This window comes from Pseudorca crassidens, chromosome 2 (genome assembly GCF_039906515.1).
Source record: "Pseudorca crassidens isolate mPseCra1 chromosome 2, mPseCra1.hap1, whole genome shotgun sequence".
Classification (NCBI taxonomy): Eukaryota; Metazoa; Chordata; class Mammalia; order Artiodactyla; family Delphinidae; genus Pseudorca; species Pseudorca crassidens.
In genome coordinates, this window is record NC_090297.1 from 32,137,802 (window position 1) to 32,154,312 (window position 16,511).

Genomic DNA, 16,511 nt, shown 5'->3' on the forward strand with positions numbered 1-16,511 from the left:
GGGCCTCTCACTGTTGTGGCCTCTCCCGTTGCGGAGCACAGGCTCCGGACGCGCAGGCTCAGCGGCCATGGCTCACGGGCCCAGCTGCTCCGCGGCATGTGGGATCTTCCTGGACCGGGGCACAAACTTGTGTCCCCTGCATCGGCAGGCGGACTCTCAACCACTGCGCCACCAGGGAAGCCCCCTCATAGAATTTTAAAAAAGACATCCTGCAAGCGACTTCCCTGGTGGCCCAGTGGTTAGGACTTTGCGCTTCCATTGCAAGGACCACAGGTTCGATCCCTGGTCAGGGAACTAAGATCCTGCAAGCCGTGGGGCATAGCAAAAAAAAAAAAAAAAAAAAAAAAAAGGCATTAAAAAGATGTCCTGCAAATACCACTAAGGTAAGAACAGTACCACCCTAAAGGATTTAAGGGTTTATAGTTTAGAAAGTGGTTTAAAGTCTATACTTTGGGAATTCCCTGATGGTACAGTGGTTAAGACTCTGCACGCTCACTGCTAAGGGCCTGGGTTCTATCCCTGGTCGGGGAACTAAGATCCCACAAGCCGCGTGGCCAAAAACAAGAAAAAAGAAAAAAAAAAAGTTTATCCTTCATTTAATGCCTGCCAACCCCTTGTGAAGTAGCATTTATCCCCACTTTACAAGTAAGGAAACTAGGGCTTTTAGCTTTTAGGTAAAGCTAAAAGCACAGGACGAGTAAATGGTGGAACCCTGGGATTTCAAGCCTTCTAAAATACAAATTCAGCACTCTGCAATTCACAAGAGTGCTTACCGAGTACTGAACCTACATTGTTTAGACATGTCTGAAATGGCATTTCAGGAACCCAGAGTGGAGTGACCAGGTTAGCAACATGGTTAGAGATCACTCGTGGCTACCCTGAAACAATTTTCCTTGGTTCCGGGGGATGTGGTGGGCATAAGCTCTGCCCCCACTCTGACATGTTTGAGAAATCTTTTATTAGAAGATGTTTCAGAAGGCAACATTTTCAAATCAGGCAATCAGTAATCACAACTAAATACAAAATTTCAGGTAAACTTGCCTTTTAAAGTAAATCAGACTCTTGCAACAGGAGAATTGCCCCAGAGCTTTTTTCTTGTACAAAAACAATTAACACCACTTTGCAAAAGGCATACAAAAATACAGTATTAAAAAAAAAAGAAGAAGACTGCTCCCGGCATAATACCCAACAGCAGCTCATAAAACACAAGCTATTCAGGTGAGACATCAGTAACCTACATCTCAACTGTTCTCCAAAGACAGTTCTAGAAGTCAGTTGGCTCCCAAAAACCATGCTCCAGAAGGTAGGGAGGCTTTTTCCTAACTTCCACTGGGGTTCTCTGAGGCCAGGAAGCAACCTCAGGAACAGACCCTCATGCATAATAGGTTTGGAAGTAGCAGCCAGCTTCCCAGAGCCACGTATAGCGCTCTACCATCCTCCCTTCCCCTACTTTCAAACCCCCATCCAGTAGGCACCTGCTGCCCTGGGCAGAGTTCTGGAGGGGCTGGTCTTTCTTCCAGGCTAGGCTTAGGGGCTGCTGAGATTGCCCACATGACACCTGTTGGGTGTCATTCTGAGAAAGACACCTGGGTGTCTTTCTCAGAATGGAGGCTGCGCCTGGAATCCACTTGGAGAGGCTCAGTCCAGCTGGGGTAAAATCCATCATGGTCCACTAAGCAGAGCTCCTGGAAGCTCCTTAAAAACCCACCAGGAAGCTAGTCTGCCTTCCAGAGCACTGGATGCGTCCCAGCAGCTCTCCCAGTAAGAACTGCAGTAAGGCCCAGATTCTGGGAAAAGGATCTGACTCATGTCAAGCTGGCAGGAGGCCAAGGGTGGCTACAGAGCCAGCAAGCTCCTTGGAGTTGCATGAGAAGGACAGGTTTGCATGGTCCTCGTAGAACTGCAAACTTACCAGTCAGGGATTGAGACGAGAGGGAGGTGGGAAAGAGGAAGTGGTACAGTTCTCCCTCCTCAGGTGCCTGACATCTGCTTTGAGAAAATTCTAAGATGGAAAACACCTGGGCAGGGAACAGGTTTACAGGAGGACTCCAAACCTTCCCCAGGCCACAGTGTGGGACACTTTGCCCTGTGTCCTGGGGAAATATTTCTGACCTGTGGGAAAGGGGGTGCCTTAGAGCCCATTGCATAACAAAGGCAGAAGGAAACAAAAAATTCCCTGGTGAGGACTGAATGGTCTCTGCCCTCAGAGGAAAGGACCCAGGGGGCTTTTAGACAAAGAATCTAGAGCCCAAGTTCTTTAAATGTTCTCAAGGTCGCAGCCTGGAGAGTGGTGGGAGGAGGGGTGTCATTTAACGTCAGAATATATATATTAAAGGTGTCCAACTCCTCAGCTACTGTAAAGTGTCTGACAGTGAGGTAATGGTCCCTGCTGATTAAGTCTGCGAGCTCGTCTTCACCCAAGACAGCTTGTATGTCTCCTGGAAAAAGGAGCCTCAGGGAGAGTGTCCAGGCCCAGCTGTCCCAGCGTCACCCCAGAGACACCAGTGGGAGCATCCTTTCCCAGCCTAAAGCTCATCGGGAGTGTGAGATTTCATGCAGGCTGGAGCCCCCCGACAACGTCCACCACCTGTTGCATAGCATCTGTCGGGCTTTTCTTCGGAGCTAGTGAGCTAGGCAGACCCCAAGGCTCCTCAGTCAGCTGTCTGCCTGAGAAGCCAAAGGCGTCAGAGAAGCCACAGCGCTCCCATGAGTCAGGGCAGAGGGAGAGTTGGGCTGCAAGGTTTCCAAGAATGCAAGCCCTTCTTGTGTGTGCTCCGGCTGCAATGCATTCTGGGATCTACTGTCCAGGCTGTCCCACTGGAACCAAAATGTGCAAATTCCTATGGGGGATAGGAGAGGTTAAAAAATAAATTCGGGTCTTTGTTAAGACAGAGCAGTCAGGCTTTTTGGTCAGTTAGTAGCCACTGAGGTACGCAATTCTTTTCTGCAGTTGCTGCTGCCGACACCGGAGCTGCCTTTTCTCTGTAGCCATCCTCTTCTCAGCCCCCACTAGGGCTTGCAAGTATTCCAAGGCCTTGCTCAGGATCACTACTTTGGGGGCCTTGGAGCAGCTGGCCAGGGTGGGCACCTGGTCCCTCAGGGCCAAGAACCTGGAACGGAGGTCATTCCGTCTTTTGCGCTCCAGGAAGTTGTGGTTCTTCCTCTTGGTCACGTCCTCAGTGTCAGAACTGACAGGTTTGGGGTGGCAGGACTGGGGAGGCTCTCTTTCTACAGGCGGGGGGCTCACAATTTCTTCATCTGCCTCATCTTCCTTTTCCTCTGGTACATCTCTCTCCAGACCCTCTTCTTGGGGCCCTCGCCCTGGAGCCTCTCCTTGGGAGCAGCTTTCTGGAGGAAAACGGGCGGCATAGTTGTGCTGTTGTTGATGGATGGAGATGTGGAAGTGTTTCATGCAGGGGTCCAAAGGGTCTGCTCGCACTGTGATGGTGACCGGCTTCCGGACACCCAGGGACTGTCTCTTCTCCACGGTCACAACGTCGATTTCTTCACCCTCTGTCCAAGAAGAGAGATCAACAGAAGAAACACACCCCATGAGAAACACATACTCAGACCCTATCCTGGAGTTTGGGAAAGGAGGTGACATTTTCCCAATTCAGATATAAACAAATTCAAGGGAGGAGAAAGACAGCTGATTCATCTGTAATGAGGCTAAGGGCAGTGTGAAGGAAAGGAGGTGAAATAAGCAAGGAGGAAAATATTCTCCGATTTCTCTTTGCACAGCAAGGCTTAGATAAGAACAAAAGGCAGACCCAAGCCAACAGCCCCCAGTCTGCACAGGCTCTCCCCTCCCCCACTGAGGGGATGGAGAAAAAGAGCTATCAGCCTGGGACAAAGTTTAGCTCTAAAGATCTTCCCCAGTCGGGCTCTTTCATGCCCCATCAGAATTGTAAATGAGGGGTCTGTGGGCAGAGCTGCCCTTTGTTCCAGCCCAGCACAGCCTGCACTTGGGAATTGTTACTTTTCACAAGTTATAAATCCTATTATTCCCCCACCTCTCTATTCTGCCGCCCCTTTCAGCTGAAGAGTCGGAGAAGGGAGGGCTACAACCCATCCCTCCTCACCCAGAGGGGAGGGAAAGGGCTTGCCTTAGCAGCATTTTGCTCCTGGGTTCAATGGGTTTCTAGAGTCATCCATCATTTATAGGTTGCCTGCCCCACCCCCTTCCCTGACCAGAAGAGGGTTGGATTTGTAATCACAGGTCTGCAAAAGCTGCAGGAACTTCACAAAGGTACAAGCGACCATTTCCAAGCTACCTATGCCAGGGCAGGAACTGAGCAGCATGGGAATGTTCTGACACAAGGGCCAAAACACTAGCAACACCTGGACATGCCCCCATCATTCCCTTGCTCCAAGGTCTTTTAGGTTACCCCAACCAGGAGAGGGACAATTTGGGGAGAACCTTCCTGCTCCACACGTTTTCCAGCCCCCGCATAGAAGGCCACCTTAATGCATTTCAGCCTGACAACAGAAGAGCTCAGTTCTCGGCCTCTTTTGCATATCAGGATGCTTGAGCCCCTTTGTCAGGAAGGCTTCCATTGTGTGGACAATCGCATTATTTCTCCATTAATAAAACCTGACCGTTCAGCCCTCCTGGCCCCAAGGCCTGTGATTGGCTGGCTAAGCGGTGTTTTGAAGGCTGTCTTACCCAGCCCCTGGCCCCTATTGGCTGAGCTTTGCCATCAGTCACTCTTCCCACCCCCCTCATTGTTTGCAATCTGTTGCATTTTGTTCTGGGCCATGTGGCCTATGGGTGAACCAGGGGCTTGCAAACAGGTTCAGGTTAAAGGGCAGGTTAGAAAATGAATCAGGAGGCTTCCCCACATCCCAAACCTTTAATATTTCAGGGTTAAACCTCATAGCTGCGGAAGGCTCTGCCTAAGGAAGAAATAAGGTACAACACGATTCTCCTTTCCAGAGAGTAGTGCCTAACTCTACCCAGACAAGGAAGTGTCCTCGGCTGGACAATCAGGTCATACTCCATGTGCAAAGGGAGAAACTGAGACCCAGTTCGGCCAAGTCCACACATCACCTTTGTAATGTTCTGGATCTCAAACTAAGATCTCCAGACTCCCGAAACAATGGTCTTTCCATTCTACCACTCAATCAGCCTTTGTAGAGATACATCTTTATTGGTTTCTTGATCTCAAAGTTCCCATTCCAGCCATTAAGCAAACAGAAGGTCTTGGTGTAGAAAGCAAGCAGGTTAAAAATGACCTTAACACAGTGGACCGAAAAAATTTACTTTTAATTGTTCTTGTTATCCTTATTTTTACCTTCAAGTGTATGACAACCTCCATACCCATTCCTCAGTTCCCTCTAAATGGTCATGTAAGTTATTCTTAAAAGCTACAGTGAGGTTTCAGTCCTGATTTTCCCGATGCGAGCCTCAGTTTGCACCCTATAAAACACCCTCGCCAATATTTCTCATGGGCACTTCTGAGAAGAGATTAGGCTAAGAACAACATAGTCTGGTGGCACAGGATGCAGCAGGCTGTCCTCAGTGAGGTTTACACTTGCCTTCAAGGATAGGGAAGGGGAACCTGGAGCTCTGTATCTGTGACCCCAGCACCAAGCCCAGAGCTTAGCACAAAGTAGGGGCCAGCTAACATTTGTTGAATACAAATGAAGCACTTGAAAGCCCTCAGATGAATTGGGCGGGACCTAGAGGAACACCTTCCCACATCAGGCCAGAGCAAAAAGGCAAGATGTACCACTTCCCAGATAAGCTACCACGAAGTTCCTCTAAACCTCAGAGAAGTGCCTAGTTGGGATGGAGGATTGAGCAAAAGAGGCTGGCTGGATGGCAGGAAGCTGGGGTTCACTTCTGGTGATTTCCTATTTCTAAGCCTGTTTCCATCTGTTAATGGGGAGTGGTCATTCCTCCGCTACCTGTCTCATGGGTGATGGTGTGGATGCAAACATGGTAAGGGGTAGCGGAGCAAGAGAAGCCATTATTGTCTTTCAAAAGTAAACCAGGCAGGAGACCAGGTTTTTGAAAGGATGAAGGCTTTGGCTTTGCACAAAGACTCCTCAGCTTCTTCTCTCCTCAGGGGAGTGAGTTTCCCAGAGAAAGAGACAGGAAAAAAAAAAAAAATTCAAGCCTGGAGTGACACTTAAGGGACCCTTTCCAGCCTTAGGAGGACAGAAATCCCCTACGGTCCAATCCCTGTATTGTCCTCCTAAGCGCCAAGCCCCAGCCGGTCTCCCTGTCTCCCTTGTCCCCTGGGGCTCCAATCATCATCAAAGGGACGCTGGCTCCCACGCCACTTCTTCAAACTGTTTACTAACACACCCACGTGCCAGACAGACACCGCTGGGGGCTACACCGGCAGCTTCAGCCACAGGAAGGGGGAGGTGGCGGAAGGGCTTGCGCAGACCCACTGCCTGACCTCAGCGGCAGAGGTTTGGCCACCCATGAGGTGCCCCCCTCTTTGATGGCCCACGGCGGTCCTTACCCGAGTCGCTTGGGCTCTCGGACCCCGAGCAGGCCTGGGTCTTGGGCTCGCCCAGCGGACAGGGGGCAGCGGGCGCCGGGTTGCCGGCTTCGAGGCTGGGAGCGCAGTCCAGGGCGGCGGGCGCCTTGGGCGGGTTCCCCCGGGGCGCGCCAGCAGCGAGCCGGTCGCTCACCGCTCTCTCCAGCCGTTCCCGGGCCGAGAAGCCGCTCCACATGCAGTCACGGCGGATGATGGAGGCGTAGTTCCTGCCCCAAGCTTTCGAGTGACCCCGGGATTCTGCCTCGTCCCCGGCGCCCCCTCCGGGCCACGGCTCTGGAGGACCAATTCCGGGGGCCGGGTCCCCGGCGCCGGGACCGGAGCCCCAGGGCGGCGACGTGGGGGGCGACGGCACCAGCTCGAATTTCTTCCAGATGTCCTCGCTGGGCGCCGTGGAGCGGTAGAAATCCTCCCCGCAGTCATAGTCGTAGAAATAGTGCTGGTACGAGTCGAAGTCCATGTCCGCTCCCTGCGGGAGGGAAGGGGGACGTGCTGACCCGGGTGCAGGCCCGGGGAGGAAGGCGTCCCCCCGTCCCCCAGCACAGCTGGCTGCCAGGCTCTCGTCCCTCTCCAATCGCTCGGCTTGGAGCCCGCGCCCTTCCCTCGCGACCCGGCAGCCCGGCCGCGGGTCAGCGTGCCCAGGGAAGCCGGTCACAGCGCGCGGACTAGGGTGCAGGGAGCGAGTTCAAAGCAAACTTTGCCAGCGCCGCCCGGACCGCAGCTCCCAGGGCCCGGCCGGGCCGGGCGGGGGCGCGCTGTGCCCAGAAGGCAGCCTGCAGCCCGTCCCCCGGGACCCGAGCCCGTTCCCCGGCCGCCCGCAGCCTCACCTCGCTCCCGCCGCCGACCGCCTGGAGCGTACCGGCTCCCCGCCGGCTCGGGGCAGCCCGGCAGCCCGCACACAGGCACATGCGCGCCACCGAGCGCGCGGACCGCACTCAGGAGCTCGCCCCCCCGCGCGCGCTCCCCCCCTCGCTCGCGCACGGCGACCCGGACGCTCCCGGGAGCGGCGCGGGAGCGCGAGATGCAGGCGCATTGTTTCCCGGCTGCCTTATATCTCGTCGCGCGCCCGGGGCTCGGGGACCGGGGGCGGGCCCTACGGGACAAGCCCCGCCCCTCCCCCGCCCCTCCCGGTCGACAGGTGGGGGCGGTAGAGTCCCAGCCCCACCCTTCCAAGCTACCCTCTCTGACTCTATTCTATTCCCTGTACCCCTCGAAATGAATTGCACACTGGGGAGCGCAGAGCAGGCGGCGAGCTGATGTAGCCCGGCGGTCGCCTGGTGGGGGCGTGACTGTTTAGCGAGGCCCGGGTGGTCCCCTGGAGACCGAACGAGAACCGCGCTCCTTGCAGATTCTGGGCTGGGGAAGAGAACTACTCCCCGCCCCACGAGCCTGCTTCCCCGGGCTCGCCCCTCTTGGTTCTGGTGCGTCTGGCCCGCGGGGAACAAGGTAGTTGGGGGCAGCCGCACCTCCACCGCGCCACCTGGTGGCCCTCAGCCCTGAACTGGGACTGGTCCCCAGCACCCGCTTCATCACCTTTTGGCCCGTTTCATCAGCTCGGTGTTCCTAAACCTCAGCGAAGCAAGGTCGTGAAGATTCCGGATTTTGAAGCCTGTAACTTAACCTTTCTGAACCTTGGTCTCATCTGTAAAATGAAGGGATGGTAATACCTCACAGGATTGTTGTGAGGGTTTAAGAAGATAGACTAGGGAAGGGATTAGGCCAGGAGAGGCAAGTAGAACAAACTTAGCCCCTGGTATGGGTGGTAAGGAGAATTTTTCCCCAGGACCAGGCCAGGGCTGAGATTCCCCTCCCTAATACCACACACCAAACACTCTGTAGCAGCTGTACTAGCAGAGGAAAGAATGGAGATTTGGAGTCTGGAAACTCCCTTCAAGCCCTTGCTTTGCTACTTGCTAGCTGTAGAGCCAAGTCCTTTGAAGCCTCTGTTTACTTATCTGTAAAATGGGAACTTTGCTTGCAGCTGCATCTCTAGCCAAGATGATGGACATATAAGCCTTGTGTCCTCTTCTATGCAGACTTCCTTCAGTAGAAGAGGAAAAGCTAAACTATAGGGGCTTTCTATTTAGACCAAGGAAAGTAACTTGGGGTAGCAGCCAATACATCATCGAGAATGCTCTAACTGGCATTCAAGGTCTGGTCTACAAGCAGCAGCCTGATTACCTGCTATCTTTCTCTCCCACCTCTGTAGTCTAAGAAACCAAACTACTCACTGTTGAAATCCCAGCAGAGGGTTGTGAGATGTGCAAGCAGTTCAATGTGTTTGGAGCGTGGGACACCAGGTGTGAGTTGATGTATGGGTTGAGAGAAAAGGGAAGGAAGATGACACCCTTAGTTTTGCATATGTTAGCTCCAAGATGCACACCTCTGAAGGCAGCAACTAGCTCTTACTAGCTTTGCAACCTCAGTACATAGAACAGCTTCTGGCTGAACTTACTGAGTGACTCAGCCAACCAGATTTTAGTGAGACAGCCTGTGTGCCCTGCTTTGTGCTGAATGGAAGGTACAGATCAGAGAGGTTCCAGGTTTGGTTGCAGCCCTGAGGCAGAAGGGTTGGGAACTGCCTTTTGGGGACTTGTTCTCTGGTCCACAGATGTCTGAAATGGTTGCCGTACCAGTCTGAGTTCTTGGTTACAAATGACAGATACATTTAAGCAGAAAATCATTTTACTGGAAAGATTTGGGGCACAGAATCCATGGGAGGCTGGGAATATATGCTTGAGAAGTGGGTCTTCTTTCTCTATCTAGATGAGATTCCTTACTCAACAGCCCCTCCCCATGGTTCATTGTAGTAGGTGATATCTGGGGACAACCAGGAGGTGGCCTCACCTCAAGAACTAGAATAAAGTGAATTAAGTCGTCTTCTGAGCGTTAAACTGCTCCTTCACTTTGCATACTTTGTCTTCCTCACCAAACTGTAAGCTCAGTGAGGGCAAGGACAAATGTCAGTCTTGTTGACCCCTGTAATTCCAGAGCTTAGAGCAGAGCCTGGCACAGCGTGGGTGCTTGTAAACGCGTTGCCTGTTTGGACACAAGCCTCTAATGCTTTAAAGTAGAAACGTGTGGATGAATTGGGAGATCGGGATTGACATATATACACTACTGATATTAAGTATAAAATATATAACTAATGAGAACCTACGGTATAGGTACTCTACTCAACGCTCTGTGGTGACCTAAATGGGAAGGAAATCCAAAAAAGAGGGGATATATGTATACGTATAGCTGTTTCACTTTGCTGTACAGTAGAAACTAACACAACATTGTAAAGCAACTATACTCCAATAAAAATTTTTAAAAAAGAGGAAAAAAAAATAGAGTAGAGATGTGCCAGTCTACCTGCTGGAGACAGAATCACTGTCAGGCCCAGTCTAGACTGTAACCTGAAAAAAGGTATTAATGCAGCTAAAGAGAAGAAGGTGCCAGTCAGGAGGGGTCTGGAGAGATCAAGAAGGGTTGTCAAGGCATTCACCAGAGTGTCCATCCTGGCACTGTCTGGGGACAAAGATGCTGGTCCAGGAGATAGAAGCATCATCCTTTGAAACCACCCAATTCATCCCCCACTTCACTTGTGCTCTGGATCACCAAGAGACCTGCTGAAAAACCACTCTGTTCCCCATGTAGATCCGCCCACAGGGAGAGAATGCACTCATCTGTGAACAAGATGATCCAGTCTGCTTCAAAGTCCTGCTTCCCCTTAAAACTTAATGAATTGGCATCTGATTTGAAGTATCAGTCTCATGGGCCTGGTTAATGTGTGTCTGTTCTGCAGAGACGCTGCTGCTTTTAGGGCTAATAGCTCTGCTTTCTGAGTGATGTCTGGACCCAGGATGGTGATGAATTCACGAAGGTAACAAATGCTACTCTAGGGACACTCTGCAATTTTTAATTTCCTTTATTATTTTTTTTCTTTTATTTTTTAAAGAAGATGTTGGGGGTAAGAGTTTTATTAATTAATTAATTTATTTTTGCTGTGTTGGGTCTTCGTTTCTGTGCGAGGGCTATCTCTTGTTGTGGCAAGCAGGGGCCACTCTTCATCGCGGTGCGCAGGCTTCTCACTATCGCGGCCTCTCTTGTTGCGGAGCACAGGCTCCAGAAGCACAGGCTCAGTAGTTATGGCTCACGGGCCTAGTTGCTCCGCGGCATGGGGGGCTCCCAGACCAGGGCTCGAACCCGTGTCCCCTGCATTAGCAGGCAGATTCTCAACCACTGCGCCACCAGGGAAGCCCATCCTTTATTTTTCTTAAAACATATTTTGAATCAAAATAATACATGTGCATAATTTTTCAAAATCAACTAAATGTATGACAAGGTTAAAAAAAAAGGCAGCCTTCTCGCCTACCCTCACCACCCCTGATTCCCACTCCCCAAAGGCAACTACTGGTTTAGCTGGTGTTTTTTTTTTTTTTTTTTTTGCGGTACGGGGGCCTCTCACTGTTGTGGCCTGCTCCCGTTGTGGAGCACAGGCTCCAGACGCGCAGGCTCAGCGGCCATGGCTCACGGGCCCAGCCGCTCCGCGGCATGTGGGATCTTCCCGGACCGGGGCACGAACCCGTGTCCCCTGCATCGGCAGGCGGACTCTCAACCACTGCGCCACCAGGGAAACCCGATTTAGCTGTTTTTTGTCCCTGATATCTCCTTCCACATTTTGACCAATACAGATAATCTATTTTAAAAATTGGGGGGTGGGGTGACATAAAAACAACATAAATTTATTTCTCACAGCTATTGGCTGGGAAGTCCAATAGGAATTTTAAAATTCCTATTGACCTTTTTAAAATTAATTAATTTTTATTTATTTATTTATTTATTTATTTATTTATTTATTTATTTATTTATTTGGCTGTGTCGAGTCTTAGTCGCAGCACGTGGGATCTTTTTTGTTGCAGCGCCGGGCTTCTCTCTAGTTGTGTTATGTGGGTTTTCTCTTCTCTAGCTGTGGTGCACAGGCTCCAGAGCACATGGGCTCTCTAGTTTGTGGCATGTGGGCTCTCTAGTTGAGGCGTGCGAGCTCAGTAGTTATGGCGCGAGGGCCTAGTTACCCTGTGGCATGCAGGACCTTAGTTCCCCGACCAGGGATCGAGCCCCTGTTCCCTGCATTGGAAGGTGGATTCTTTACCACTGTCCCCCTATTGACATTTAAAATAGAAGGAGAAGTAGCTCTTATATTTCCCTTCCCACCATACATACTTTTTAAAAAAATATTTATTTATTTATTTTTGGCTGCATTGGGTCTTCATTGCTGCGCACGTGCTTTCTCTAGTTGCAGCGAGCAGGGGCTACTCTTTGTTGTGGCTTCTCATTGCGGTGGCCTCTCTTGTGTAGCATGGGCTCTAGGTGCACGAGCTTCAGTAGTTGTGGCACGCAGGCTCAGTAGTTGTGGCGCACGGGCTTAGTTGCTCCGCGGCATGTGGGATCTTCCCGGACCAGGGCTTGCACCCATGTCCCCTGCATTGGCAGGAGGATTCTTAACCACTGCGCCACTAGGGAAGCCCCCACCATACATACTTGGTCTTCCCTTATTCTCCCAATAGATTTATAGTTCAATTATGAAATAAATATTCAATATCTATAATATTTTGACTATATGAGTCAAATATTGGAGTATCAGAGTACTGTGGAGTACTCTGACTACATTTCCTCTCTTAAAAATTTTTTTTTCAGAGTTAAATTTTATTTTATTTTTTCCTTTTTGGCTTAGATTTCAATGTAGATATTTCTTTCTATGGATATATTTATTCTATGTATATGAATTGAACCCTAGACATTCCCACCAGAGCTACAAAGACCACTTCATATGGTCAAACGTGACAGTTAATCAATCTATCAGCTCCATTTCTTTCTTGGAAACATCCCTTTTGGAGCTCTTTGTTTTTCTGTTACAATTTGAACTTAATGATCTCTAGGCCTGCTTCACAACTGTCATTTTGCAACTTCCCTTCACCATCATCCTGGAAATTCCCTTTGCTTCTCTCCTGTGTTGGCTCTCCTGTTTTCTGAAGCTCATTGCTTCTTCTTTCTTGATTTACTTCCTCACACTGGTGGCACACATCCTTCAGCAGCTGCCTGAGAAAGGGTACTTGGGATGTAAAAGTTTTGAGGCCTTGCATTTCTGAAATTGTCTTTATACCCTCACCTTTTGTTGATAGTTTGGCTGGGTATAGAATACTAGATGAGAAATAATTTTCCCTAAGAAATTTGAAAGTATTGCTTTCCTGTTTCTTAGCAACCAGTATTGCTATTGAGAAGACTGATATCATTTGATCTACAAACCTTTGTATGTGACCAGCTTCTCTCTCTGGAAGATTTTAGGATGTGCTCTTTGTCTCTGGAGTTCTGACTTTTTTTTCACTGCTGTGCTTTGGTGTGGGTCTGTTGTATAATAAGTAATTTGACTGGACCTTGTCGCCTGTCTTTAGGAGGTAGCCTCTAAATTCTTGGAATTTCCAGAGTGATAGGACTGTCTTTGTTATTAGGGCCCTGATAGTTTATGCTCATGAGGTTACTCATGGTGGTCCCCTGGATAGTTTAAGATGACTCAGGATAGGGGTTGGTCAAACAAGAAAGGCCAACCTTGTGATTAGGGGGTTAGAGCTTTAAGCCATGTGACACTGTCTGACATCTAGAAAAGGGAAGGGGGCTGGAGATTGAGTTCAATCATGCAGACAATGATTCAATCCATTATGCCTATGTAATGAAACTCCAATAAAAACTGGACACTGAAGCTCAGGTAAGCTTTCCTGGTTAACAGTATTCTGCATCCATGTGCTGGGAGGGTGATGTGTTCTGACTCCACAGCAAGGGGACACTGGAAGCTTCACATTTGGGACCCTCAAACCTTGTCCTATGTGTCTTCTTTTGGCTGGTCCTGATTTGTATCTTTTTTTACCCTAATAAATCTGTAACCATAAGTATAGCATTTTCCTGAAGTCTGTGAATTGTCCTAGTGTATTATCAAACCCCGGGGGGGGGGGGGGCTTCCCTGGTGGCACAGTGGTTGAGAGTCCGCCTGAAGATGCAGGGGACACGGGTTCTTGCCCCGGTCCAGGAAGATCCCACATGCTGCAGAGCGGCTGGGCCCGTGAGCCATGGCCACTGAGCCTGTGCATCTGGAGCCTGTGCTCCACAACGGGAGAGGCCACAACAGTGAGAGGCCCGTTTACCGCAAAAAAAAAAAAAAACCTCAGGGGGTGGTGGAAACTCCCTGAATTTGTAGTCAGTTGCTCAGAAATGTGGGTGGTTTGGGAAGCCCTAAACTTGCAGCTGGTGTCTGAAGTGAGGGAAGTCCTTTGGAGGACTATGCCCTTAACCTGTGAAACTTGGCCTACTCTGGATAGCTAGTGTCAGAATTGCATTGCAGGATCTTTTTGCATTATGAACCTTCAAATCTGAAAAAATAATTGCACTCTGCAATAATTTTTTTGAAAAATTTCCCCACTCCATTCATTTTCTTTTCTTCTCTCTTTCTGAAACTCCTGCTATCCTTTTCTTATCTTTTCTTCAATTTCTATCTCTCTGTGTGTGTGGTTTTGTTTTGGTTTTTGTTTGTTTGTTTGTTTTTGACTTTCCGGGAGATTTCCTCAACTTCCAACCTATAGATTTAATTTTTGGACTACTATATTTAAAAAAAATTTTTTTTAGAGCTCTTTTTTTTTTGGTTTCTCAAATGTTCCCTTTTTTTGGTTTCTTTTTTTTTCCACGGACACAATTTTTCCCCCTCTTTTCCCTCTGAGGCTATTAATAATAGTTTTTATATTAATTATAAATTTTGAAGTTTTCTTCCACTCCCTGTTTTCCCTATTTCCTTGGAATCTCTCTCCCCAACCCCGCACTTGCTTTGCTCTTTTTCTTTTTGTTAGAGGCTTTCATCAAATGTCTGGTGATCCTTGCTGTCAGCTTTTACTTATATTAAAGAGTGAAGTATTAAAAGCTGATTGAAAGCTCTATGTGTGTGTGGTGGGGACCGGGCGGGCGGTGGTCTTTTAGTTATGGAGCTTCACTAAAGGGTGAGTAAGCAGATACCTGGCAGTTTTACCAGGAACTCTTCAACTGTCTGTATCTGTGGGTTTTAAAATTTCCATGTAGAGAAGTCCTCTAATCTTCTACCAGGGGCAAGGTAATAAGCCTGCTTGACAGTGTTCTGGGAACCAAGAGGGGAAAAGGGGTGAGAGGGTCTTATAGTTCAGCAAATCCCCCCTCATTACAGTACAGTCTGTCACTCCTATTCTCAGCTGTGCCTGGTGTTCGCAAGTCCAGAGCCTCTCAATTCAATCTCCTGACAAGCTGGAAGAGGGCAGTCACTTGGCTGCAGTGGTTGAAGGAGGAGATTTAGGAGTCTAACTCCTTATGCTTCCATGCAGGCCTCCCCTTTTCAGCCCCATCCTACAACCTGCCTTCAAATGTATCCAGCGCCTCCTGTTCCTGAGCTGTTTTTCTGTTCTGATGCAGTTATAGACCTGTTTCTTGTTGGCATTTCTCTCTCTTCTTCACTCCCTGGATAAGGAGTTGTATTTCAGCTTCCTCTGGCCTTTTGCTAAGGCAGCCAGCCCTTATCCATCTGGTTTCCAGCTTCACATCTCTCAATTGCTGTTATCTCCCCTACTCTTTCTCTCTTTTTAAAAATTAAAGTAGGGAATTCCCTGGTGGTCCTGTGGTTAGGACTCTATGCTTCCACTGCAGGGGGCATGGGTTCAATCCCTGGTCAGGGAACTAAGATCCCACATGCTGTGCAGTGTGGCCAAAATAAATGAATAAAGAAGTAAGTAAAAAATTAAAGTAAAATTTACATAACATCAAGTTCACCATTTTAACCATTTAAAGTGTACAATTCAGTGGTTTCACAAGGTGGTACAACTGTCACATCTAATTCCAGAACATTTTCATCACTCCTCCCCCAAAACCCGTATCCATTAAACAGTCATTCCCTGCCTTCCTACACCCTGGCAACATTTAATCTGCTTTCTGTCTCTGTGGATTTGCCTTTTCTGGACATTTCATATTAATGGAATTATACAATATGTGACTCTTTGCATCTGGCTTCTTTTGCTAAGCACTGTGTTTTCAAGGTTCATCCATGTTGCAGCGTATATCAGGATTTCACTCTTTTTCATGGCTGAATAATATTTCATTGTATAGATATGTCACATTTTATTCATTCATCAGTTGATGGACATTTGGATTGTTTCCACTTTTTGGCCATTATGAATAATGTTGCTATCAACATTCATGTACATGTTCTCGTTTGAATATATGACTTTGATTCTTTTGGGTATATACTTAGTAGTAGAATTGCTGTGTCAGGTGGCAACTCTATGTTTAACTTTTTTTTTTTAATAACCTGATATTTATTTTTTTATTTATATTTATTTATTTACTTATTTGGCCACATGCGTGGGATCTTAGTTCCCAGACCAGGAATCAGACCCACGCCCCCTGCAGTGGAAACACGGAGCCTTAACAACTAAGCCGCCAGGGAAGTCCCCTATGTTGAACTTTTTGAGGAATGCCAAACTGTTTTCCACTATGGCTGCACTATTTTATATTCCCTCCAGTAATGTATAAGGGTTCTGATTATTCCACATTCTTGCCAACACTTATTTTCAGTTTTTATTACTGTTATTTTTATTGCCATCTTAGTGGATGTAAGGTGGTATCTCACTGTGTTTTTTTTGGCGGAGACGCGCCTTGAGGCTTGCAGGATCTTAGTTCCCCGACCAGGGATCAAACCCAGGCCATGGCAGGGAAAGTGCCAAGTCCTAACCATTGGACTGCCAGGGAATTCCCCTCGTGGTTTTGAGTCACATTTCTCTAAGAACTAATAATATTGAGCATCTTTTCATGTTTATTGGCCATTAGTATGTCTTCTTTGGAGACTGTCTCTTCAAATCCTTTGCCCATATTTTAATTGAATTGTTTGTCTTTTTGTCATTGTCTGGATACTAGACCCTTATCAGATACATGATTTGCAAATATTTATTTCCA

At 48.6% G+C, this 16,511-nt stretch overlaps 2 protein-coding genes across 3 annotated transcripts in view; one reads left to right on the forward strand and one right to left on the reverse strand.

Moving 5' to 3' along the window:
- Positions 1 to 16,511, forward strand: part of CAP1 (cyclase associated actin cytoskeleton regulatory protein 1) — a 359,457-nt gene that overhangs the window by 224,127 nt on the left and 118,819 nt on the right. The gene's annotated exons all lie outside the window — the stretch shown is intronic.
- On the reverse strand, positions 942 to 7,544 carry MYCL (MYCL proto-oncogene, bHLH transcription factor). The gene is made up of 3 exons (XM_067725624.1): positions 7,340 to 7,544; positions 6,477 to 6,981; positions 942 to 3,513 (listed from the first exon to the last, which is right to left on the reverse strand). Exons 1-3 carry the CDS (start codon positions 7,418 to 7,420, stop codon positions 2,915 to 2,917), a joined length of 1,185 nt encoding a protein of 394 aa, XP_067581725.1. The 5' UTR covers positions 7,421 to 7,544; the 3' UTR covers positions 942 to 2,914.

Bases quoted from the DNA above. Each gene is read 5' to 3' on its own strand.
- MYCL (XM_067725624.1), bottom strand. From the start codon at position 7,420: ATGTGCCTGTGTGCGGGCTGCCGGGCTGCCCCGAGCCGGCGGGGAGCC. The intron at 6,982-7,339 runs GTGAGGCTGCGG...TCCCTCCCGCAG, and splicing joins CGGTCGGCGGCGGGAGCGAG to GGAGCGGACATGGACTTCGA. The intron at 3,514-6,476 runs GTAAGGACCGCC...CTTCTTGGACAG, and splicing joins CGAGAGCCCAAGCGACTCGG to AGGGTGAAGAAATCGACGTT.